At 45.6% G+C, this 25451-nt stretch overlaps 2 protein-coding genes across 10 annotated transcripts in view; one reads left to right on the top strand and one right to left on the bottom strand.

Moving 5' to 3' along the window:
• Positions 1-418: 418 nt before the first annotated feature.
• Positions 419-2725, top strand: LOC135555765 (protein HEXIM1-like). The gene has a single exon (XM_064988483.1). The coding sequence runs from the start codon at positions 1141-1143 to the stop codon at positions 2254-2256; it is 1116 nt and encodes a 371-aa protein (XP_064844555.1). The 5' UTR covers positions 419-1140; the 3' UTR covers positions 2257-2725.
• A 1966-nt stretch (positions 2726-4691) lies between these two features.
• The window catches only part of LOC135555763 (rho GTPase-activating protein 23-like), a 117465-nt gene continuing 96705 nt past the window's right edge, over positions 4692-25451 (bottom strand). For 6 of the 9 annotated variants that reach the window (XM_064988480.1, XM_064988477.1, XM_064988479.1 and 3 more), the window contains 18 exons: positions 18017-18172; positions 17174-17285; positions 17016-17055; positions 16574-16711; positions 14729-15037; positions 14431-14492; positions 14196-14314; positions 13979-14097; positions 13602-13754; positions 13247-13325; positions 13032-13105; positions 12533-12622; positions 12160-12285; positions 11958-11999; positions 11531-11624; positions 9403-9434; positions 7726-9167; positions 4692-7333 (listed from right to left, as the gene is read on the bottom strand). In XM_064988480.1, coding sequence (XP_064844552.1) covers positions 7165-7333; positions 7726-9167; positions 9403-9434; positions 11531-11624; positions 11958-11999; positions 12160-12285; positions 12533-12622; positions 13032-13105; positions 13247-13325; positions 13602-13754; positions 13979-14097; positions 14196-14314; positions 14431-14492; positions 14729-15037; positions 16574-16711; positions 17016-17055; positions 17174-17285; positions 18017-18172 — 3356 coding nt within the window. In that variant the 3' untranslated portion in view covers positions 4692-7164. The remainder of the gene's footprint in view (positions 7334-7725; positions 9168-9402; positions 9435-11530; positions 11625-11957; positions 12000-12159; positions 12286-12532; positions 12623-13031; positions 13106-13246; positions 13326-13601; positions 13755-13978; positions 14098-14195; positions 14315-14430; positions 14493-14728; positions 15038-16573; positions 16712-17015; positions 17056-17173; positions 17286-18016; positions 18173-25451) is intronic. The other 3 variants (XM_064988475.1, XM_064988476.1, XM_064988478.1) reach the window with 3 other exon arrangements.

The raw sequence follows: 25451 nt of genomic DNA, 5'->3' as shown, positions 1-25451 counted from the left end.
TTTACGCGTCGTTCCACACTCTTATCCTTGCGCATTAGTGGGAGGCGAGGGAAATATCGCTCCGCACCAGAAAGAATAATACAAAAAACGAATAAAGTTAAACCCTACACTATTTAAAACCACATAAAATAATTGTGTAATTGTTTAAATATTAACAAAATGAACATAGTGCATAGCCGTTAGTTAATCGTTTTTCTACACGGTCTGTAAAAAAGGACTAGTTTGTTCAGGATGACGGGTTCATTACCTTTAGAAAGAAAGGATTGTCTCAATGTTTGTGGGAGTGATACAAAGCAAAACAATCATTAATAGATAAAAGACACGACATACTCCTATGTCATAATTTATTTGTGGTATACAGTATAAGTGGAATATCGATTAATGAAGATTAATTCGAAGACTCTTCAAAACGTGAACTAATTCCCCCCTCCATTTATACATGGTAGCGTCTGAAAGAATGCCCCGGACTACTTTCCTCTTGGACCCAATGTGCACTTGATTGACTCTCGGGATAACCAATAATAATATGATTTAAGCTTAGCAACAGTGAATATGCAATTTTGTCCAATAGCAGCAATGAGAGGGTGGTCCTATATCCTAAATCTTGATTGGCTTAAACTTTCGATAAATGCCCTAGAATTGTGGGTCAGGTAGTTGGTCATGGGCGGTCTCGCTAGTAATTTACCTACATTGGAACTACATATCCCACAAAACAAGTAGAGTCAAGAAAGGCAGCATGCGCACTGGCGGTCGTAGAGTTTATATAAAACCGCGAACTCATTCTGTGGTAGCATACTGGACAGTCACTGTTGTGGAGATGAAATACGAACCTGAGAAGGATTACTAGCGGCACCGAAATAGTTAACCTTAGTTCGCTAGCTAGCTACAGTAGCTCTGACGAATCATTCGAGAAGTAACAAGTGTTACCATTCATAACTTTTTTTTTAAAGAGTAGCGATAGTGACCGTTTCGAAAGTTAGCTAAACATTTCTTGTCAAGTAAATGTTGCTCATATTAAGACACAGAAAGTGTACTTAGCAAAAGTTTGCAAAATATATTTTAATTAACATTTAGTTTAATTCGCACAGAGACAACGGTTGACATGTGGTAAGGCGAACAGCCCAAACAGTATACATCAGGATGACAGAACCGAGCATTGAGAAGACCCATCACCTGAAAACTTCAGATACCCCATCAAGTGGGAGAGGAAGAGTTGTGGAGCATCCCCAAACCAATGAGAGCCGTGGACTTGAGACTGGCGGTAGGGGGCGATATGGAGATAAACAGCAGCAAGCAGAGAGTGACGGCGGGGTTATCCCTGCAGACAAGTTGTGGCAAATGCAAGGCGGGCAGAGGGAGGTGTGCCCAAGATTCGTTGCCGGAAATGCACTTCCTAAGTGCCCAGCAGCAACACAGCCCTGCCAGGAACCCGGAGCAGATGCAGCCGGAGAGGGTGGCCTCGTAGCCCACGGAAATAGTGGAGATGGACCGCACGAGGAGACCCTGAGTCAAGTGCAAGGCGAGTGTGGGAAGAGAACCGACTCTGGCTCTCCAGGCGCCGGGGCAGCTGTAGATGCGCGTCAGGGCAAGAAGAAACACAGGCGTCGACCATCCAAAAAGAAGCGTCAATGGAAGCCTTATTTTAAACTTTCTTGGGAAGAAAAGAAAAAGCTTGACGAGCGAGAGACCGAACGAGCGTCCCGAGTGAGAGCAGAGATGTTCGCGAAGGGGTTGCCCGTTGCCCCCTACAATACAACGCAGTTCCTTATGGATGAACACGACCGAGAGGAACCGGATCTGAATACCGAAAGTGGTCCCCGACGTCAGTTGGGGACTGGTGCTCGCCCAGAGGACACCGCAAGTGAGGACGAGCTTTTCGATGTGGAGGAGGAGGAGGACTATGGCAGCGGTGGTGGCAGCGACGGCATCGGGAGGCCTGGAAACGCAGGTGGGGAGTTTCTTCAGAGAGACTTTTCCGAGACCTACGAGAAATACCACATCGAGAGTCTTCAAAACATGTCCAAGCAAGAGCTGGTTCAAGAATACCTGGAGCTGGAGAAGTGCATGTCCCGTCTGGAGGAAGAGAACACCCGCTTGCGGCGCGTAACCAACCCGGACACCACAGATGATAGCCAGGTGCCCCCGTCGAATTCGGCGCGGATCAGAGAATTGGAGGGTGAATTGGAGAGACTGAGGGCGCAGAACAGTGAGCAACGTCCGCAGAGCAAGGAGCAGATTGTCACATTAGGTGACTAGAAATGGATAGAACCAGGTAAAATATGGAAACGAGGGGACAAAACGGGACTTTAAAAAAGTGTCACCAGTTTTATGAAATCGGTTTGTTAACTCTGGAATGTTCAGTGACGGTCCGTAAAATTGCGTTGCAAAATTTGAGCATTCTTTTCTATTTGGACTGTAAGGCGCCTGTTTAAAGTTTTTCAATAAGTAATGTATATATTTAATTATTTTCTTTTTTATAAAGAGAATGTATTTGGAAATACGTTGTTTTTGTTTCCCTGGTATGCATGCATTAAAATACTATCCCACAATTTGTTAAATCAGCAGGACTGTTTGTCCAAATGTAACATTTGTTTAAAAAAAAAAATGCTTATTTTGAGAGTTTCAAATAACTTTCCCAAAATTAAATGTGCAAATTAACATGTACACAAACAATTGTTTTTTTTCCGTAGGGGGTAAATAAAGATTTTGCCTGATACCAACAAAGTATTTGGCTATTATCTGCAAGCCATTTTACAGCTATTGATTTACATCAATTTCTTTTCACTATTTAGGCAGATGCAAAGTGATGGAATATGCCTAGTTTTTCAGATTCATTCAGATGTGTCCTTAATATCCTTAGATGAACCACTACCAAATCAGGTAAGTTGTGACTGCATCACTCATTACCACTATAGAAATGATATGCAGGTTGCATAATGCAACCATTGGTAAACAACTGCCAAGAATCTACAGCCATATATTTGGATATGCAGGGTTGGGGAGTAACTGATTAGGAAGTAATCTGATTAAGTTAGTTTGGGTAATCCAAAAGTTACGTTGATTACAATGTTGGACAGGTAACTAGTAAAGGATGACATTTAGAAAGTATTTTTTATTTTAACTAGGCAAGTCAGTTAAGAACAAATTTGTATTTACAATGACTGCCTACCCCGGCCAAACCCTGACGATACTGGGCCAATTGTGTGCTGCCCTAAGGGACTCCCAATCACAGCTGGTTGTGATATGGCCTGGAATCGAATCCAGGGTTGGGTACAGACCCTGATATGTCTGTAGCTGTTGGTTTTGTGAGGTCTCACAACATATCCTTACAAAAGCTATTTTGTACTCCAACTCTCAATAGGTCACCTCTTGACCTGTCTCAGTGGTATGCGAAATGGACCTAATGTTGCAGGCTAAAGCTCATCGAGCAGATGACTCCGACTTGCTAAAATAGTCTTTCTAAACAAGGCAAGGGTCCTATTGGAGTTGCATTGCCCTACTTCCATGGTATAATTTGGGATATGAAACTTATTGGGCCAAGGGTAATCAACGCATGTCAGGGAAGAACGTCACTTTTTCATTACATTTTGCTATTACTCATAAAATGAGATTGGTAGGCTTAACATTCACATTGAATTCATTCAAAAACAAATCCAATGCAGGTCAATGAAATTAGTAATTTTTGTTCTTCAGGTCCAAATCATTCTAAAGTATCCAACATTGAGTGTTGCTCAATTAAGTTACTTATGTATGAAACTGGCCAGGTAAAACAAACCAATGCATGGATTGCTGTCATACCTTGTCCATAGACTTACAGGGTAAGGAAACCAATATATAATTTGGGTGAACTATCCCTTTAAAGAGAGGAAAGCTAATAATAAAAAATAGATAAGTAACGCTGACCCATTTAGCCTGGTTTCAGACTCAAGAGATAAAATGTTGTCAAGAACATTGACACAAAGTTGGAAATACACTTCTGTGTCAATATATTCCCAAATGGTACATTTTATGTACAACGTGGGCTGTGGGCAGAGCAAATGAAATCGCTTACCAACTAGAGTTGTTTATACTTAGATTGCTAGCTAATTGTTAACATACCTCTGTCTAAAACGCAGGTTTGGTAACTAGCTATATGGCTGGTCAAAATATGCATATATTTACCATGCTAGGCCAGCTAACGACTTCCTTGTTATTAGCAGGACTTTGCTAACTTGTTAGCTAGCTAGGTTTTACGCATATTTACACACTTAAATTCTCCCAATCAAACGAGGTTTACCGACATACAATACACTGAAACAAATGTATACAAAACTTCAGGAATCTGATATTATTTGCACCGATTTCGAGTTGTCAGGTCCTCTCTGGATGCATTCAGGGTAGTGTGGTGCAAGACTGACTGCTCTACAGCATAATTATGGGTAATGTAGTTCCAAGATTCATCCGTGATGGAAAAAAAATGTACAGCATTTTTTATTGTGGTGCAGGATGCATTGGGTGGATGCCAATCAGTGGTGTCACAAACCTGGTTCCACTTTTTTTGTTTGTGAATTCATTTTGTTCATGTGGACTGACATCCTTCCCAATTTCAATGAAATATCTGAAACTGTTGCCTGGAATGACACATGTCAGCAATGATCACAGAATACTATTGACATTAAACATTTCCAAAATTATCAAGCAACTGCAAAACATTTTTAAAACCTAATTCTGTTTATTTACATCATATAACCTTGCTTTGAAGCAAAAGCATTTTCTTATAAGATTGTTTACTCAAAGCAATTCAAAATGTACTTTACACAATACAATATGTTACATATCAATGCAATATGTACAACATATTATCAGACATAATAACAAACATTAAGGTATATCACAATTCAAGAAACGGACAGCTAAACACACATTGAGTGTTGTCGGAATTTTCTAAAAATGTTATGTATTTATCTTTTTGATGAAGGCATGAGCAGTTTGGTTCAGCTCTGTTAAGCTCAGCTGTATGTCTCCTATTGGCTGACAGTTTAAATGTATACAGTTAGTTCATCAAACAAAATCTAATGCAAATGAGTTGGTACCATATTACCCTGTTCTAGGTATTGATTACCCTTACTTAGGACTTGTTATGTGAACCATACAAAACACTGTCCACATGAAAGAACCTCTGTGTGTGAGAAAAGCAGGTGAGAGCACCATACCTTCCCTCCCCTTGCAGCATCAGGTGTTCTGCTGTTTGTTAGTGCTTGTTAACCGACTGCATAGACAAGTCCTTGGCCAGACACAGTGTGCTTTTAATGGCCTCCCAGAGAGGCTGCTTGTATGTATGATACAGGTCTTTGGGTCAGCGGATAAGATGTCAGCACAGCAACGAGAAGAGAATGGATTCAGTCTGGCTTATAACTAGATGTGAAGGTTGAGGCTTCTGGCGTTGAGAGTCTGGAATAATGAGGGTTAATGGGGAGGTGAGGACTGGCCATGGCACTGCAGAACAAAAACACTCTAGAAATCAGGCACTTGTAGGGCAACTCTTGAGGTAAGACAAGACTAATTAAAAGTCAATGACATTTTACGATGACAAAATTCCTGTCAGGCAAAGGGGGAAACCAAATAATAATTCCCATATGACATTGGTCGAGGGACAGTTATTAAAGAGTATTTGGGAAATGGAAACTCATCTTGGACCATGGCCAAGAGAATGGCATGCAAGTCTAGAAACACAGCAGACCCAAAAATGGATACTTATGGTAACCACATTTCTGCAATCAGTCATTTGTATCCAGGATTTCTGAAGCACCCCACTCACAGTGGTTATTCAATTGAGTCTAACCTTATGGAAATGTAATATATGACATGAAGATGGCTTAATACTTGAAATATTCCTGATAATATAACAAATAAAATATACTTGACAGACTTTACAAAATGTAACTTTGTGTATACATGCAGGTTGCATTTATAATCCTTGACGTTTAACAGGGCATGTTGTCAATATTTCGCGCTTTCTCGGTCACTCATAAAATGATAACAAATGTTTCCTCTGGTACACGTAGGCAGGTTTGGTCAAGCAAATTATTACCAACTAATACTTCATCCAATTGAGAAGACAGTTATGATAGAGTTGATGCAAGGACAGTATGTGATCGTTCTTTGATAAGGGAGCTGAGAAGCATACACACATTATTCTGACTTAAATTAGGTTATGGTAGATAAAGCCCTGTTTGCTGCCAAATAAGATAAGCATTGTCAGCATAAGGTAGATAGTAGTGTCAGCAAGGGGAATGCGGAAATGGATGCTAATCCAGCCATGAAACGGAGAGGCATTTCAACTGCCACAATTTTGACTGGAGAATGTTAATGTTGGATGAGTTATTCTATCTTTGCTAAATGAGAGAAAGTATCTCTGCATAGTACTGTGAGTCACAGAGAAAGGCCGTCTACGAGGAAACAAGGAACAGGCTTTAAGTCAGGTTCAGGATTTTTTTGTTTGTTTTAAAAACAGGTACATCCGAGAAGTCAAAACACAATAAAAATTACTTATTCTTTTCATACAAAAAAAAAAATATATATATAATATTTACTGTATATAAAACAAAAAAAAATTATATATTAAGGGAAACATTTCAAGTAACATCTTGAAGGAAATTATGGTGCACCTGTGTGCACTTATGTAAACCATGAAACAATAAAAAAAAATAAAGATAATGTAATATATATATTTACAAGGTTAACTTAACAAGGCTTTTTACAAATGTTACAAAATAGTTCAACACACAAACACCTGCACACTCAAACATACTCACGAGTATTGTCAGGCAAACACACATATGTACAGACAGACAAACATTAACGAAGACAGTGTGTGTGTGTGTGCGTGTGTGTGTGTGTGTGTGTGTGAGAGAGAGAGAGAGAGTTATGTTATTTCTCTGTGTTGGCAACTAGTTGAGTGTTAGAGCCAGTTGTTCTGTGGTCATCATTGTAACAGAATATTAAGGAAGACTGATATAGAAGTCAGTGCTGGGGCCAAAGGTTAGAGTTCTCCCTTAAAACTCACATTCCAATACTGCTTGTACTCTTCTTATAGTATATGTGCTGATCTCTCAGCTAGTGTGTGTGTGTTTGTGTCTGTATGTGTGTGTGTGTGAGTGAGTGTGAAAGACAGAGAGAGAGAGCTCACAGTCCTGTTGAAAGTTTCACTCTGTGAGGAACCCTGGGTAGGCTTGGTTTGGCATGCTCTTCCCTGTGCATTGGGAGAGGACAACCCACTTCCTGTGTTAGACAGGAAGCAACCGAGAGGACAGGAAGGATCCTATTATTCAGTAACACACCGTCTGTCTGCTGCCTGCATGAGGGAGAGTTCTTGGCTTTAATATCAACTGTGATGAGGTCTGTCTGTCTGTGCTTCTGCAGCCCCATTGCAATTTTGCATTATTTTATTTCATTTTTAAAACACACAAAAGACATAAGCTTTGGCAAATACTGGAATGCCCCTTGCCATGCAAACGGAGTAGACTGCAGGCTGGAAACTGTTCTCAGACCTGTCACAAGACCCCTTGTGTCTGTCTGTGGCTCTGCTGTCCACTACCCACTGCCATCATGCAACTGACTCAGGGTCAGCACTATCTGACCCTCGAACACAGCAGCCCTGGCTCAGCAGCTCAGGGGAGGGAGAATTTGAGAGGGAGGCCAGGGGCCTTGTAACTTACAGGCCTATGAGTCTTTGTCCATACTTACAGGTACTGATGGAACCTGGAGGCGGGTGCTCGGCGTGTGATGGGGGGATTCTGGCCCAGGGGAAGAGGGTGTCTTGGGTCAAGCTCCTGGTGGTCGAGGGGTGATCTCTGTGGTTTGCCCTGGTTGGAAGTGGCCAGCGACATGGGGAACTTGTTGGTGGCTAGCGCAGGCCTCTTGTCGCCCGACTCGGTAGGTGAGACCACCACAGTGTGTCTTCTCCAGGCCCGTCTCTTCCTCCTCGTCTCCGGGGAGAGTGGCTTTCTCAGCCCCACAATGCGCAGGTCATCAGCCGAGCCCAGCAGGCGCGCACGCACCTGGTCAGCCAGAGACCCTCGCCCCTGACCCTGCCCTGTCCCGCTGGGGGTGAAAGAGGCAGCCTCGCTGGGGGGCAGGGCTTCTTTTGGCCGGGGTGGACGTAGGCTCTCCTGGCTGCTCCCTGAGGAAGGGTTGGTCCTGGATCGGTTCCTCTGGGCCCCAGCTCCCTCCTCTCCTGAAGGCCCAGGGAGGTCCAGAGAATGAGCCTTGGTCTTCCCTCTGTCCTTTAGCTTCTTCCTAGCCAGCGTGTCACACTGGATCAGCTTGTGGGAGTTGAAGGAGGGCCGGGGGTGTAGTCTGTGGGTGGTGGCGGAGGAGGAGGAGGAGGGGGTGGTGGATCGCGCCCCACCCTCGCTCCTCTCCCCAGGGTCCTGAGTATGTGTGGAGGGGGTTGGGGTGGTGTGCTGGGTCGTAGGGGAGACAAGGTGGGGTTTGTATTGTGTGTAGAGGAAGCTTCGTTGTGCTGCTGTGGGGGGCTGTGTGGGGGTTGGGGGTGTGAGGGTGGGTGTAATAGATGCAGGGGGGTGTTTCTCAGGTCTCTCCTGGGTAAGGGAGCGTGAGGCGAATCCACTCTCATTGTCCGTCTCGCTCACCAGCTCGCTGCGCTCGTCGTCAGCTTCATCGCACCGGCCCTCAGACGCCAGGCTCCGCCCCAGTGTGGAAAGGGTGGAGTAACCGGAGACGATAGAGCGAGCATCCTCTGGCCCCCGCCACACCCTGCCCTTCACCTCCGCTGTCACCGCCTCTTCCTCAGAGAGCAGCATCACCGTCTGCCCTGCTTTCTCTTTCTCACTACCGCATGGCATGCTGGGAACTATCACCTCCTCTACCTTCTCTCTCACTCTTTCTACTACAGACTCTTCTTCTTCCTCCTCATCTTCCTCCTCCTCCTCTCCCCCTGCTCGTGGGGCGGTGTCTGTTCCTGCCACCACCAGCCCCGTCTCTTCTCCCTCCTCCGCCCCCAGGTGGCTGGCTTTGATTGGCTCGTGCTCCGAGTCGTCGTCTGTGCTGCTGCCCACGAGGCGGCCGTTGTGGCGATTCCTGCGCTTGCGTCCGGTGACGGCGGACATGATGGACAGGGTCAGAAAGTCCTTGGCAGTGAGGTCTCGCTTTGACCCCCACGAACCCTGAGGCAAAACAAAGTCACATAGGTCAAAGGTCGGAGGATTTACACAACCTCAACCATAACTAGGTGGTGTGAAGAAAAATGTTGTTACTTGATTCAGCTCTTTGAATGTTTTTTTTTTGTGATAGTGAAGAAGATTGTTTTGTGTCTGTGAAGCTGCCCTGTGTGATATGAGTGGCCAGAAGTTGTTTTTTTTAAAGGTGTAAAACAGCATAGTTGGCTATCTGAGGCCTTACCTTAGATTTAGCTGAGTCACTGTTGGTTGAGTCTAAGAGAGGACAAAGAGAGAGGGTCAGAGGGGAAGGTACACTGTAAAGCTGGTCTGTGTTACATGGGAGGAGAGGAGGAGCGTGAATGGCTGTGATGGGGGGGGGCACAGAGCTGCTGCTCAGAAAACAAACCTTTCTGCTATCTAGCTAGCTAGAGTTTTAAAAACACACCATTTTGACACTGTTATAACACAGGAAATGTTAGGGACTGCTCTAATGCAACACAAATCCAATTAGGAGAGAGTTGTGAATCCTCTGTGCCCCACCCTCTACCCGTCACCTTCCCCTGGGGAACAGAACCATACAGACACTGGTCACACACCATTAACACACAGAACAACGTGTCATCACTAACCACTGATTGTCATGGAGTTGATCAAACTGACTGGTATGTGACAAGGGTTGTTGGAGAGAGGGGCGAGGGTGGGGAAAAACAACAGCATGAAGGAATCACAGCACACACTGATGACATCACGGCAAACACTGATGACATCAACTGGTGAAGGAGGAGTCGGGAGGAGGGAAGGCAGAAAACAAGGTTGAGTAAAGGGTTTTTCAATCACCACACACTCACGCCCTTGCTCTCACTCACTACCGCTCACTCACTAGCTCTCACTCACTAGTTCTCACTCCCACTCACTAGCTCTCACTCACACTCACTAGATCTCACTCACACTCACTAGCTCTCACTCACACTCACTAGCTCTCACCAGCTCTCACTCACTTTTCTCACTCACTAGCTCTCACTCGCTCTCACGCACTAGCTCACTCACTCACACTCACAAGCTCGCACTCTCAGCTCACATGGTCTCTCTCACACGGTCGCGATCACACGGTCTCGCTCACTCACTCACACTCACTCACAAGCTCTCACTTTCATTCACTCACACTCACTAGCTCTCACTCACTAGTTCTCACTAGTTCTCACTAGTTCTCACTAGCTCTCACTCACTAGTTCTCACTCACAAGATCTCACTCACTAGCTCTCACTCACTCACAATAATTCACGCTCACTAGCTCTCGCTCTCACTTACACATGCTCACTCACACGCTCTCACTAAAATGGTCTCACTCATACATGCTCTCACTCAAAATACACACACAGTCTTGTATAACTAACCTTGTGGGGAGACAATTCAGTCCCATTCGAAATCCTATTTTCCATAACCCTAACCTTAACCCTAGCTCCTAAACTTAACCCTAAACCCCATTTGACCTTGTGGGGACCAACAAAATGTCCCAGTTGGCCAAATATTTTGTTTGTTTACTATTTACTATTCTTTGTTTGTTTACCCCACACACACACACACACACACACACACACACACACACACACACACACACACACACACACACACACACACACACACACACACACACACACACACACACACACAGAGTAGCACACGAGAGGGCCTATACAGAACGAGTGGAGCAGGTGAGGTAGACAGGACAGACAGATGGAGAGATCACTATAGAGGGGCTTTCTCTCTCAGTGACAGAGAACACAAAGTCATTAATCCATTAGTCAGACTGGGTGACAGTACAGGGTCATCCTCACACACAACTCCTGCCTTAGTCAGACGGACACTGAGAGGGAGCCGAGAGCAACTTCCTCTGAAGACCAAACACACCCACCCACTTTTTTACTAACAAAACACCATCACACCCAAACTCACTATTTCTCACGCACACAAACACAAACACACACAGGAATTGGCAGGGGAAATCCCATCCTACCGCAGTGGCTGCTCCACAGGCTCAGCTAAGAGAGGGATGCAGCGATGTAGAAGAGACAGTGAAGGATGAGTAATAAAGAAGAAAAGAAAACCAGGTGAGAGGAAAGAAGCACACAGTCTAGTGATCAAATCAGGAAGGAGAGAAACTCGGCAAGGGCAAATCATTTCAAATGTATGTCATGCCTATTTCCTGATTGTATGGGATTGGTTCAACTGTGTGGCTGTCAATGATTGTTGACAGTCACTGATTGGCCAGTTCGGCCACAGTGTGAACCGTGATTGGTCTGCACAGGTTGTCAGTAGCTCAGTGCAGGTTGTGATTGGATGCATTTAGGCAGTGGTGGGCGGGCCCTTACCTGACGCCTCCCCTAGCAGAGCGGTCCTGCCGATGTTGGAGAGCAAGTGGTCGATATTGGGGGCAGGCACCAGGTCCTTCGTGTCTACTGGAGTCTGAAGGGGAGAAAGGCATCGAGTCATAAACATCACATGAACACTGGATTTAAGTCCTGCATCAGAATCAGTGACTGTGTCCCAAATGGCACCCTATTCTCCATATAATGCGCTATTTTTTCACGGCCCCATAGGGCTCTGGTAAAAAAAAAGTAGTGCACTACAAAGGGAATAGGGTGCAATATGGGACGCAGGCAATGAAGCATAGGTAAGATGTACGGTATCATAGCACATCCCCAGGATTCTACTTGGGCTGTTTACTGGAGCAGATTACACTGTGAGCTCCAACATGACCGTGTGAACTGAACAGCCGTCCCCACAGTCCCACTGTACCTTCTCATCCTTGTCCAGGTCCTCACTGAAAAACCAGAGATACTGTGGGAGGAAACAGAGAGAGAGAGAGAGAGAGGAGGCAGAGAGAAAGAAAAGATCTGTGAGATGATATTCCGACAGGGTAGCGCCAGCTCATTGGAGGAGAGCTAACATGAAGCCAGTAAACCGGTTTGTCATTGGTTGGGATTAGAGGCTCACTCACGTGCTGGATGAGCGTCTCGACTATCTTGTAGCGGTCAGGCATGTGAGTCACCATGTCTGTCATGTTGTCTTCAGACGTCCGAACCAGCGTGGGCCCGAACACCAGGGCCAAGTTACGAGGTTCCATCTACACGCACAGAAACAATACACCTCCTTATAAATCAGTCTCCCTTAATCATCTGTTACTGTGGCGACCTTGCGTTTAACACATCTGAACTGTGACTCTGTAAAAGGTAGGGCACTTTACATAGGGAATGAGGTGCCATTGGGTCCGGGACAAACGTTGGGCACTACATAGGGAATAGGGTGCCATTTAGGACGCACACCTATAATAATATGTTCACGTTAAAACACTACGATAACAGTATCCAGACCTTGTTTTTCTCACAGTGGTCAGCTACCGTCTTCAGATGGCCAACCAGGAACTTGAGAGTGTGGTAGTAATGGTCTGGTAAGTCACAGATCTAACACACACACACACACACAGAGAGAGAGAAAAAGAGAGAGAGAAAAAGAGAGAGAGAGAGAGAGAGAGAGAGAGAGGGAGAAAGAGAGAAAGAGAGAGAGGGAGAAAGAGAGAAAGAGAGAGAGAGAGAAAAAAAAAGAGAGAGAGAGAGAGAGAGAAAGAGAGAGAGAGAGAGAGAGAGAAAAAGAGAAAGAGGGAGAGAGGGAGAAAGAGAGAAAGAGAGAGAGAGAGAGAGAGAGAGAAAGAGAGAGAGAGAGAGAGAGGGAGAGAGAGAAAGAGAGAGAGATATATGTCAACACTTCTGAGTATCCTGTGTAATCTGTTAGCCCTTGAACATATCATTCTTCCAGGGAAAGACTATACCGGATATGCAAATAGAAGAACATGTTCAGACAACATTCACATACCAGTTTTTTCATGGTCTTTAGCCGGTCCCCGGCATTCTCCATCCGGTTAGCGTCGATGAAGTCATTGTACTTATCTGTGAGGATGAGAGTAATATGAATAGTTACAATACATTGACATAAAAACATAACATTCAACTGTAACTGTTAAAAGGAGGATGAAGGAGAGTTTATTCCTGCCTTCTACTGACGGCTCATCTAACGAAACGGGGACTCACCATCAGTGAAGAGGGGCTCCGGAAGTTTCCTGAAGAAAGACTTGAGCAAGCTGCTGATCACGTTCAGATCCTGCCATTTCTGTGAAGCGGTAAGAACAGGGAGAGAGAGAGGTCAAAGGCAATACTAAAGGGCCAACCGTCAGAGACGCGGTTGGATAGAATAGTTGGTCATGTCACCCTTTGCTGAACACTTGTATACCCCACTGATGCTGTTTAACACCATCCCACAGATGACTACATATACTGTGTCTATCTAATCCAGTCATGGATTACTGTGCCTATTGCTTACTGTACGCTAGGTTGTGTGTGTGTGTGTGTGTGCCTGTGCGTGCGACTGGGGTCCTGCTCTGCTCACCTCCTCTGCAGGGTTGATGTCCGACCCCTTGTTGAGCTGGTCCTGAAGGCTGGACACCACTGCGTTGTTCCCTGGGACCCTGTAGATGCCGGTGTACTCCAGACCCATGTCCTCCACCAGCCCACAGCATATCTCCACGATCATAGGGATGAACTGGGAGGGCAGACAGAGGGAGGGAGGGAGGGTCGGACAGGAGTGGACACAGATAACCTTACCAGCACACAAATACATCATAGTAAACAGTGGACACACACTGACCCATACATGTCCATACGCCATGCATTTTCAGTAAATACTTTCACAGGGCATATAAACACGCACAGAATGATACATTTACAGAATATGATCAGATTAGAGGACGGGAGGCTCTGGCTGACCTTGTTGTTGGCGGCTGGCTGGCAGTCTTCTAGCCGCACTCCAAAAGCCTTGGGCCCTGACTTCTTGGACTTCTTCATGATGTTGATCCCCCATGGCGACTTTGGGGGGTTGCTCTCATCTGGGGACAGACAGAGGGACAGCGAGTCAGACAGACAGACAGAGTCAGAACAAACATCCATCGGGAATGACCACTGCTGGTTGGTTCCTGCCTCTGACCTTTGCCCTCAGGTTTGGGTGAGCGCGGCGCCCCGGCAGCGTTCTCCATCTTGGCCAGCAGGAAGGAAGGCTTGGCACGGGACACCCTGGGAGAGGAGTCCGGCTTGTTGCCTGTTGGACTGGAGGCAGGGGGAGACAGAGAGAAGACTGTTACAAACTGACTCTGCCAGGCAGGACAAGGAAGATGGATGTACCAATTACTACTGCTGTATAGTGACAGGCATGTGTCCTTCACCTCTGTTTCCTGTAGTCATTGAGCTTCTTACTGATCAGAGCCTGTCTTGAGAATCCCAGCTCCTGAGACAGACAAACACACGGTCCACTCCCTCATCAATACACCCTTACACTGTAGCAACACCAGTGAAGAAAGGTGACATGTACAACAATGTTACAGGAGATCTAGAAATAGAATGCAGTGTGTGTCATAAGATATGAGGGTTGTAGGGTTCGAGTTGAGAGGTCAGAGGGTTCTAGGTTCAGAGTTGAGAGGGGAAAGGTCAGTTGAGAGGTGAGAGTGGTGCCCTCTGACCCACCTCATTGTCGGTCTTGCTGTTCTCGCTGATGACCTTGATCCAGTCCAGCATGTCCTCTCTGTCCTCGGCCTGCAGCAGGTACTCACAAAAGTCCTGAGTGGTCAGACGCAGTGCGTGCTTGCGCTTGGTCTCGCTGTACGCTATGTCCACCAGGCAGCCCCGGATGCTGATTGGCTGCTCCTCGTCGGCATCGCCTCCCAGAGTGGCGCCCCGCAGGACCGCCTCCCTCTTGTCCTTGTAAAGGAAGAGCGAATGGGAGCGCAACACTGAGAAGACCCGCCTCCATGGACGCATGCCGCTGCCCACCTTCTGTAACACACAACGGAACGGAGAGAGTGAGAGACAGAGAGGACAGAGAGAGAAGAAATGGAGTGAGAGACAGAGAGGACAGAGAGAGAAGAAATGGAGTGAGAGACAGAGAGGACAGAGAGAGAAGAAATGGAGTGAGAGACAGAGAGGACAGAGAGAGAAGAAATGGAGTGAGAGACAGAGAGGACAGAGAGAGAAGAAATGGAGTGAGAGACAGAGAGAGAAGAAATGGAGTGAGACAGAGAGGACAGAGAGAGAAGAAATGGAGTGAGAGACAGGACAGAGAGAAGAAATGAAGTGAGAGACAGAGACAGTGAGAGAAGAAATGGAGTGAGACAGAGAGGACAGAGAGAGAAGAAATGGAGTGAGAGACAGAGAGAGAAGAAATGGAGTGAGAGACAGAGGGACAGAGAGAGAAGAAATGGAGTGAGAGACAGAAAGGACAGTGAGAGAAGAAATGGAGTGAGAGACAGAAAGGACAGTGAGAGAAGAAATGGAGTGAGAGACAGAAAGGACAGAGAGAGAAGAAATGGAGTGAGAGACAGAAAGGACAGAGAGAGAAGAAATGGAGTGAGAGACAGAGAGAAGAAATGGAGTGAGAGAGGAAAGAGAGAGAAGAAATGGAGTGAGAGACAGAGAGGACAGAGAGAGAAGAAATGGAGTGAGAGACAGAGAGAGAAGAAATGGAGTGAGAGACAGAGAGAGAAGAAATGGAGTGAGAGACAGAGAGGACAGAGACAGGACAGAGAGAAGAAATGGAGTGAGAGACAGAAAGGACAGAGAGAGAAATGAAATGGAGGACAGAGAGAAGAAATGAAGACAGAGAGAGAAGAAATGGAGTGAGAGACAGAGAGGACAGAGAGAGAAGAAATGGAGTGAGAGACAGAGAGAGAAGAAATGGAGTGAGACAGAGAGGACACAGAGAGAAGAAATGGAGTGAGAGACAGAGAGAGAAGAAATGAAATGGAGTGAGACAGAGAGGACAGAGAAGGAGTGAGAGAAATGGACAGTGAGAGACAGAGAGACAGAAATGAGATGGAGTGGGACAGAAAGACAGAGAGAGACAGAAATGGAGTGAGAGACAGAGAGAGAAGAAATGGAGTGAGAGACAGACAGAAGAAGAGAGACAGAGGACAGAAGAAATGGAGTGAGAGACAGAAAGGACAGTGAGAGAAGAAATGGAGTGAGAGACAGGAAATGGAGTGAGAGACAGAGAGAGAAGAAATGGAGTGAGACACAGAGAGAAGAAATGGAGTGAGAGACAAATGACAGAGAGAGAAGAAATGGAGTGAGAGACAAAGGACAGAGAGAGAAGAAATGGAGTGAGACAGAAAGGACAGAGAGAGAAGAAATGGAGTGAGAGAAGAAATGGAGTGTGAGACAGAGGACAGAGAGAGAAGAAATGGAGTGAGAGACAGAAAGGACAGAGAGAGAAGAAATGGAGTGAGAGACAGAGAGGACAGAAGAAATGGCTCATTAAACTGCAGTAGGTCCTATTCCTCTACTCGTTCTTTCTTCTCTCTCTCCCCCTCTCACCTTGCCCTTCTCCGTGAGGATCTGTTTGTAGTGCAGCCATCCCTCTCTCCATATGTCACTGTAGCTGATACTGCCCAGCTCCGAGGTGGAGTGGCGTTTGGAGCGCACCTCCTCCGCTGCCCCCAGACTGTCCAGAGACTAACACACACACACGCACACACACACACACACACACACACACACACACACACACACACACACACACACACACACACACACACACACACACACACACACACACACACACACACACACACACACACACACACACAGGGTCAAAAGTTACACACCACGCGACAGGTTTTTAGGATAAACACACCTAAAAACGAATGGTTTCAGACACACTCTCCTAGCTGCCGTAAATGGAAGGTCCTCTGCAATCTGCAGTGTGGTCACGTGTAGGATACAGCCAACTATTATTGTGAAACAGGGAAAAACTCACCCCATCAGTGAAGAAACTCTTCACTCTCTTTGGCAGCCTCCTATGGAGAATAAAAATGACTACTGTAAGATTTACTACGAAATGAATTGATCATATGATTCAGATGAATCCCTCCTAATCGATTCCCACGTCTCCCCCCCCGACGATCCATTACTCACGAGAAGACGCGGCCCTCCTCTCTGAAGGTGTTGAGTCCCTCGTCACATGACTTGGAGCGCTCCGTGGTGATGGCTAGAAGATAGGAGGAACGGCGACTGGATTTAATACTGCCTGCTCAGTGGGAGACGGAGCGAGTGAGACAGAGAGGGAAAGAAAGAGAAGAAAGTAGATGTAATGGTAGTCAGAGGATGTTAATAAAGGAGTGTGGGGTTAGCAGACGTGGGCGAGTGGTTGACAGAGAGGTGGAGGGTGGTTGGGTGCGGTGGCTGGGGTGAGGTAGCGGGTGAAGAGGTGGGCTGGCAGGATGAAGTCAGGTCAGGTTAGATCTTCTCAGGTCACTTCGCTCACTACTGTCATGCAAAGGGAGTCTGTCTGTCTGTCAGGCTGGACAGACTGGACTAAAGCTGGGTGTACGAGGACCACTGGACTTCATGCTCTAGTCTATACAGAGGAAATGTGGACCCTATTGGTACAAAACACACTTTCTCCAAAAGGTAGAGAGTAACCCCATTCACTTCAATGACGCACATGCATCTGCCTAGGCACCCGAGGAGTGACTACATTTGCTTTAGGGCGCGCATGCATCTTACCAGGCACAAAGAAGTACACAAGACCTACTTACTGGAGGCCATTATACTTCCTCGCCATGGAAAAATGATTCATCAACTCATGCAGAGAAACAAAGGAGCATCCTGTGTACAGTAAGCCATTCTCTCCATAGATGTGGAGGTGGCATGTCTGCTAGCATGGTACCAGACACTGCAGAGAGGTGTGCTGGGTTCTGGTATGGCTGCATGCAGGGGGGTCGGTCCGGGGTAGTCCGGCACAAGGGGGGCACTCACTGCAGTCGTGTGAGAAGAGCCTGGTTAGAGGGAAGGCGAAGGTGGGGGAAGCGGGGCTGGTGATGATGGCGGGAGCTGAGCTCATGCCGCTGGACACCACAGAGGAGGCGGGCACGTGGCGGGCACGGAGGTCAGCGCTGGGGCTCGTCGGCTCATCTGTATGGAGGGGAGGGGGGGTTAGGGAAGGATAGAGGGAGGAGGAGAGGGAAGGATGGAGGAGAGGGAAGGGAAAGGGCAGAGGGCAGAATCAAGGGTGAGAGGATGAGAGGGAGGAGGAGAGGGAAGGATGGAGGAGAGGGAAGGGAAAGGGTAGAGGTCAGAATCAAGGGTGAGAGGACGAGAGGGAGGAGAAGAGGGAAGGATAGAGGGAAGGATGGAGGAGAGGGAAGGGAAAGGGCAGAATCAAGGGTGAGAGGACAAGAGGGAGGAGAAGAGGGAAGGATAGAGGGAGGAGGAGAGGGAAGGATGGAGGAGAGGGAAGGGAAAGGGCAGAATCAAGGGTGAGAGGACGAGAGGGAGGAGAAGAGGGAAGGATAGAGGGAGGAGGAGAGGGAAGGATGGAGGAGGGGAAGGAAAGGGCAGAATCAAGGGTGAGAGGACGAGAGGGAGGAGAAGAGGGAAGGATAGAGGGAGGAGGAGAGGGAAGGATAGAGGGAGGATGGGAGAGCGGTGAGGTACCACCACAGGGTTACTTCACTTTCCTCCTATAACACGTAAATACAATGCACACAGATTATAACATGTGTTCTATGAAGCATCCTAAAGACTAAGACTGAACTGCAATGTAGAACTTCAATAACGTAACTGTAAACGAGCAATACCACAGCTCTATTGCGTAAAACACACACACACACACACACAAAATAATAAAGTGGAAAGTAAAACGGCATAAAGAGAGATTAAACCAACGCCCTAAGGGTGTACCTGTGTCTGCTGCCTCCATGAGAAGAGTTCTTCAAATAGAAACGGAAGAGGCTTTGGTACCATGTAATAACGCTCGGTTTCAGTTCTTTATCAACTAGGGTGTTGGGAAGTATGTGTAAGGGTGTGTGTGATTCCTTGTGCTGGTTTGTATGAGTGCACTACACACACAAAAAAAAGGAAACTATGTCTTGCTTGCAGTGATAATGTCTTAGTTAGCTGTCATTTCAAGGTTGAATGGCAGAAATACACAAAACAACCATAAGTAATATATCCAAGATCAGGGTTGGGGAGTAATGGATTACATATAACGTGTTACATATAACTGATTACAACAACAAAAAACTAACTGTAATCCGTTACATTACCAGCAAAAATATTGTAATCGGATTACAGAGTCCTTTGAAAAACTAGATGATTACTTATAGGATTACTTTTAAATTCAGAAAGGATGTTACCAAAAAAAATCTTTGACACATTTCTGTTCTCAAAGACATTGAAATCAGCGTTAAAAAAAGGAGCAGATTTAAGTTTGTTCCACCTGAGCGAGTCTGACCACAAGTCAGAGACCACTATGATGACCACGCCAAATGCGCTTGATGGATCGCGGGTAAAGAGCAGGAATAGGCCTCGGTAGGTTACAGTCCAAGCTATGTCTTCCAATGGTGCGACTGCTGTCAGCATCCAAAGATTCTACATCCTACTTGAATAAAGGCTTGGAGGCGAGGACGACAGCAGTGGTGTAGCCTGCGGGGCGACACGGATATCACTTCGAACTGATATCTACATAGATAACGCTTTGATGTGACACATTGTCGTCGTTGTAGTGGACTGTGTATTTTGACCCAATAATGGTTGAATTTAAGAGGTTCAAGCTGCCTATCACGTATCGTTTTTGCTACTGGTGGACAGCCAATTGCCCTTGCAACAGCTGCATGGTGCAGATCCCAGCATTTGGAATAACAGTTTGAGAGACTTCCTCCCTTCTAAAGTCCCCCGTGGTATTGTGCTCCACATACTGTCAAAAACAAGCTTCATTTAAGAAGACCACGAGTGGGGCTTTTATGGCTCAATCTAATTCGTCCTGATAAAAATAAAACAAATCCACGGGCCTAACGGACACATGCTCAAACTTGCAGACTTTTGATAGACTTAACACAGCTACAAATTCTTCTTCTCTCTCTGTCCTCAAATGATTGTAAACAGAGTAGTCTAATAAGTCCTTTGTTTTTGCGTCATGCTCAGGTAAAACTGTTTGGCTAATCTATATTTCCAAGTCCAATTCTTGAAGATCAAGGGGTATTGAATGAATTGGAATGACTGGAAATCTGACAGACTTTTTATATAGTTTTTAAATGTCACGATATAGCTTTATCGTATTACAGGGGTGTGTGCTTAGTCCCCTCCTGTACTCCCTGTACACCCACCACGGCCAGTCCACGCACCCCTCCAACAACATCATCCAGTTTGCTGATGACACGACGGTGGTAAGCCTGATCATCGGTGAGGACGAGACAGCCTACAGGGCGGAGGTCAGTAACCTGACAGTGTGGTGCCGGGATAACAACCTCTCCCTCAACGTCACTGAGACCAAGGAGCTGATCGTGGACTACAGGAAATGGGGGTCTGAGTAGGCCCCCATCCACATCGACGGGGCTGCAGTGGAGCGGGATCAGAGGTTAAAGTTCCTCGGGATCCAAATCACTAAGGACTTAAAATTATCCACACACATCCCCCTCAGGAGGCTGAAAAAAGGTTGGCATGGGGCCCTGAAATTCAAGTTCTACAGCTTCTTGACGGGCTGCGTCATTGCTTGGTATGCCAACAGCATAGAGCTAAAGAGGGTGGTGCGGACAGCCCTGTACATCCCTGGGCCTGAGTTCCCTACCATCCAGGACCTCTATATCAGGCGGTGTGAAAGGAAGGCCCGGGAAATCTTTAAAGACTCCAGCCACCCATGTCACAGACTGTTCTCTCTGCTTCCGCACGGCAAGAGGTACCGTTGCATCAAGTCTGACACTAACAGGCTCCTGAACAGCTAATTTTCAAAGACTGCTAAATAGACCCTTGTATATATGTTTTTGCACTCTCTATGCACACTCATAGAACTCTACACAATCACACACACTGACACTCCACAACACACATACCATGCACACACATTTATACTGACTTTACACACACACACAATCTTCATTTACGCTGCTGCTACTGTTTATCATATATCCTGATGCCAACTCACCTTACCCATGATTTTTTTTTCTTGTGTGTTTTTGTTCTACCTTGTTATCTTTTGCACTAATTATTGATTACTGCATTATTGGGTTTATAGCTCGCAAGAAAGGCATTTCACTGTTGTGCGCGTGACATCAAAACTTGAAACTTATCTGTATTAAAGTACAAAGCAATGGGTTAAAAGAGGCCTACATACACCATAAAGCAAAACGCAACATCCATGTATGGCCAGCTATGTAAACTCTAAAGTTGGTTTATCCTGCACTAGATGTCGTTCAATTGGTAATATTCATTTTTGTCTTCTTCTAATGCATCTAAGTAGTCTAAAAGCAACTGAAAGTAATCAGATTGTTACAGAGTTTGCGTGATCCAGAAGTTACATTACTGATTACAATTGTGGACAGATAACGAGTAACTAACGCATGTCATTTAGAAAAGAAATCGAATCAAATGTATTTGTCACATACACATGGTTAGCAGATGTCAATGCGAGTGCAGCAATATAATATCCTAACAATTTCACAACTACCTTATACACACAAGTGTAAAGGAATGAATACGAATATGTACATAAAAATATATGAATGAGTGATTCCCGAACAGCATAGGCAAGATGCAGTAGATGATATAGAGTACATTATATACATATGATATGAGTATTGGAGGGTATGAAAACATTATATAAACTGGCATTGTTTAAAGTGGCTAGTGATACATTACATCAAAATGGCAAGATGCAGTAGATGGTATAGAGTACAGTATATATATATATGAGATGAGTAATGTAGGGTATGAAAACATTATATGAAGTATATGAAGTATATGAAGTAACCTACCCAACCTTGTCCAAGATAACCATGCAACGTTCATCTCAACCAGTCTAAAACACACACAAGGGGATGTGAAACCAGCCAGCCACAACACACTTTCTGACTGACACAAAGGATTATGGACCAGACTAGTGTTTGCATGTAGAGAGGGACGGGTAAGGTTTTGCCCATGTTTAACTCGTGTAGCTTCAGGTCCTAATGCTGGCCTCACTAATAACCTTGGCTGCTGCGCCTGTCTGAATACCTTCACTAAACAGCAGAGGGCAGCAGATCTTCAGTCTCAAATGGAAGCAATGGCACAAAACCGACTTGGCTCTCAACTCGAAACCAGCCCCTATAGGCTTAACATGAACTTTTGAAACTTAATGGTGTGCTTTCTTGTATTGTTATACATGGTGCTCAGAACATAACTTGTCAAGCAAGACTCGTCCCTCTCTCCCCCATGTTTCTTCTCTGACCATACTTCTCCACAGACATCATTTATCTCCCCTTTATTCCTATCTGCTTCCACGTTCACTGTCTTCCACCTGCTCCCCTCTGACATCTCCCTCACCCCTCCTCTTCGCTCGGTATCAGTCCGTTTCTCGTCTCGGTGCTAGGGCCAGCCCAACAGAGGCAATAGGAGAAGGGGCAGAGGCGGAAACATTCCCAATCTGGGATGTGGAATCTGCCAGTTTACAGCCGAGCCCAGAAATAGCCGCTCTCGCTGCCTGTGGGTTTAACAAAGGCCATCATTAACAGAACCAGAACAGCAGAGCCAGTCGAGAGAGGAGCCCTGGGTGGGAGCCACCACAATACTGGCCTTAGAATGGAGCAGGGCTCTATACTACCACAGCACACTCCTACAGCCTTCTACCACTTCTCTATAGGAGACGCCATGACCTCACCCGCTCACACAGAGACACAGACAGAGGGTGAAAGAGAGATTTCTTCTTTGAGAGCATAGGCCATGTTTTGGCCAGCTCAGTGTGTGTGTGTGTGTGTGTGTGTGTGTGTGTGTGTGTGTGTGTGTGTGTGTGTGTGTGTTGTGTGGAGGGTAGTGGCTCTGTGTGTCTGTTGCGGGGAGGGTATAGTGGTACACAAAGGCAGCATTGAGGGCGGTGGGCACAGAGTGCAATGCCTGAGGCTGGCAGTGTGACAGAGACAGTCTGGACCCCTACTGTACTGTGCCTCACAGGGGGTTCCACTACCACCAGGCCTCCTGTCCTATCATTTACAATACTGGGTTCCCCAAAAAAGGAGGCTCTGGGGGTACAGTATAACCTGCCATCCTAATGAGACCCAGTCTTAGGATTTACAGTAAAAATGCTCCAATATGTAATTCATTTCATTGGTTTTGTTACCGCAAGCTACCAACACTCTTCAAAAGGAGACTACAGTGAGTGAAAGCACCATATAGAGAACGCTAAGTCAAACTACCAATACTAGAGGGCAAGAGAATTCAACCACCGTCCTGGACAGCACAGACTCTGTGCTTTTGTGTGTCTGCCTACTACACAGCCTCTTCATCTACGGTCAACAGAACAGCAGCCTATTAAATCATGCTCCCAAACAACCAGATCACAGATCCAGCAAGAGAGAAGTTTTAAGTTTCAGTCTTTGGTCTTGAAACGTGCCTCAGCTTGCCGCCCTGACTGCCTAGTTTCGGTACATTTTTGCTCTGAGCAGGAGGGAAGAGAAGGAGCAAGAAGTTTCTCCGTTTTCTGGTTCTCTTCCCTATTAAATCATTTCATTCATAGGTCTCCCTCTCTCTCTCTCTAAGTTCCGTCACAGCTTGGCCCCACATTGAGGCCATCTATCGATCTCCCCATTTCAAACGTAGGTACAAGTTTCTGACACAGCTCATTTGAATATGCTTTGCACTTTGCTGACCTAGGTTGTTGTCCTGACCATTTGAGGGAGTAGCCTACCTCGCCTAGAGAAAGTCTACACGCCCCCTTGGATTTTGTCACATTCTATTGTGTTACAAAGTGGGATTAAAATGGATTTCATTGTCATTTTTTGTCAACTATCGACACAAAATACTCTAAAGTCAAAGATGAATGAATAATAAAACACTAGTATGACTTGATTAGTTAAGTATTCATGCCCGAGTCAATACATGTCAGAAGCACATTTGGCAGGCGATTACAGCTGTCTTGTAAGAGCTTTGCACACCTGGATTGTGCGACATTTGCCCATTATCCTTTTTTAAATTTTTTTACATCTTCAAGATCTGCCAAGGTGTTGGGGATCATGGTTAGACAGCAATTTTCAAGTCTTGCCATAGATTTTAAAGCAGATTTAAGTCAAAACTGCAATATTTTCATTCTGTATGTTTGTATTCTTCTTTTCACTCTGTCATTTAGGTCAGTAATTGTGGAGTCACTACAATGTTGTTGACCCATCTTCAGTTTTCTCCCATCAATGCCATTGAACTCTGTAACGGTTTTAAAATCACCATCGGCCTCATGGTAACATCCCTGAGCAGTTTCACTCCTGTCCTGTAGCTCAGTTCAGAAGGACGACTGTATCTTTGATGTGTCTGGGTGGTTTAATACATCACCCAGAGCATAATTATTAACTTGACCATGCTTAAAGATATATTCAATGTCTGATTTGTTATTGTTACACATCCACCAATCACTGCCCATCTTTATGAGGCTTTCAAAAAGTTCCCTGGTCTTTGTAGTTCAATATGTGCTTGAAATTCAATACTTGACTGAGGGATAATACATACATATGTGGTATGTATGGGGGACAGAGGAAGGGTTGGTCACTCAATCATGTCAACCCCTATTATTTCACACAGTGAGTCCATGTAGTTTATGTGATTTGTTAAGAGACATTTTACTCCTGAACTCATTTAGGCTTGCTTAAACAAAGGGGTTGAATACTTATGCAACAAGTATATTTGAGTTATTCCATTTTTATTAATTAGTTAAAATTGGCTAAATGTTCTTTTCACTTTGACAATATAGTATTTTGTGTAGATCAATGACAAAAAAAACAACACAATTAAATCTATTTCAATCCCATTGTGTAAACGCAACAAAATGTGAAAAAGATTCAAGGGGGTGTAGACTTCCTATAGGTACTGCATCTGGCCCTGGCCTGGTCCTGCCTTAGCTGTGGTTGGTTGGTTTGCCTGTGGTTTGACCGTAGGGCTAGAGGCTTATGGTCTGTTCATTAGTACTGTACATGTTGGAGTAGTTGGCTATTTAGTGAGGCTCTGATATGTTCATCATGTGTTCTTTCAGCAGTAGAGCAGAGGCAACAAGCTGAGACACGACCAGATACCTCCTGTTCTGTTCTCACAAACACATACCCACACACGGTACATACATACATACATACGCACATACAAATGTGTGATGACAGTAGAACACACACGTAGTACGCAAATACACAAACGTTCAAACAGTTACAAAGCCCAGAGGGTCACCTCAGTAGATCCAGGCATAATGCCA

This window comes from Oncorhynchus masou, chromosome 15, assembly GCF_036934945.1.
Source record: "Oncorhynchus masou masou isolate Uvic2021 chromosome 15, UVic_Omas_1.1, whole genome shotgun sequence".
NCBI classification, from domain to species: Eukaryota; Metazoa; Chordata; class Actinopteri; order Salmoniformes; family Salmonidae; genus Oncorhynchus; species Oncorhynchus masou.
The sequence above is the reverse complement of the archived record's forward strand: the minus strand, read 5'-3'. Positions and strand labels throughout refer to the sequence as shown.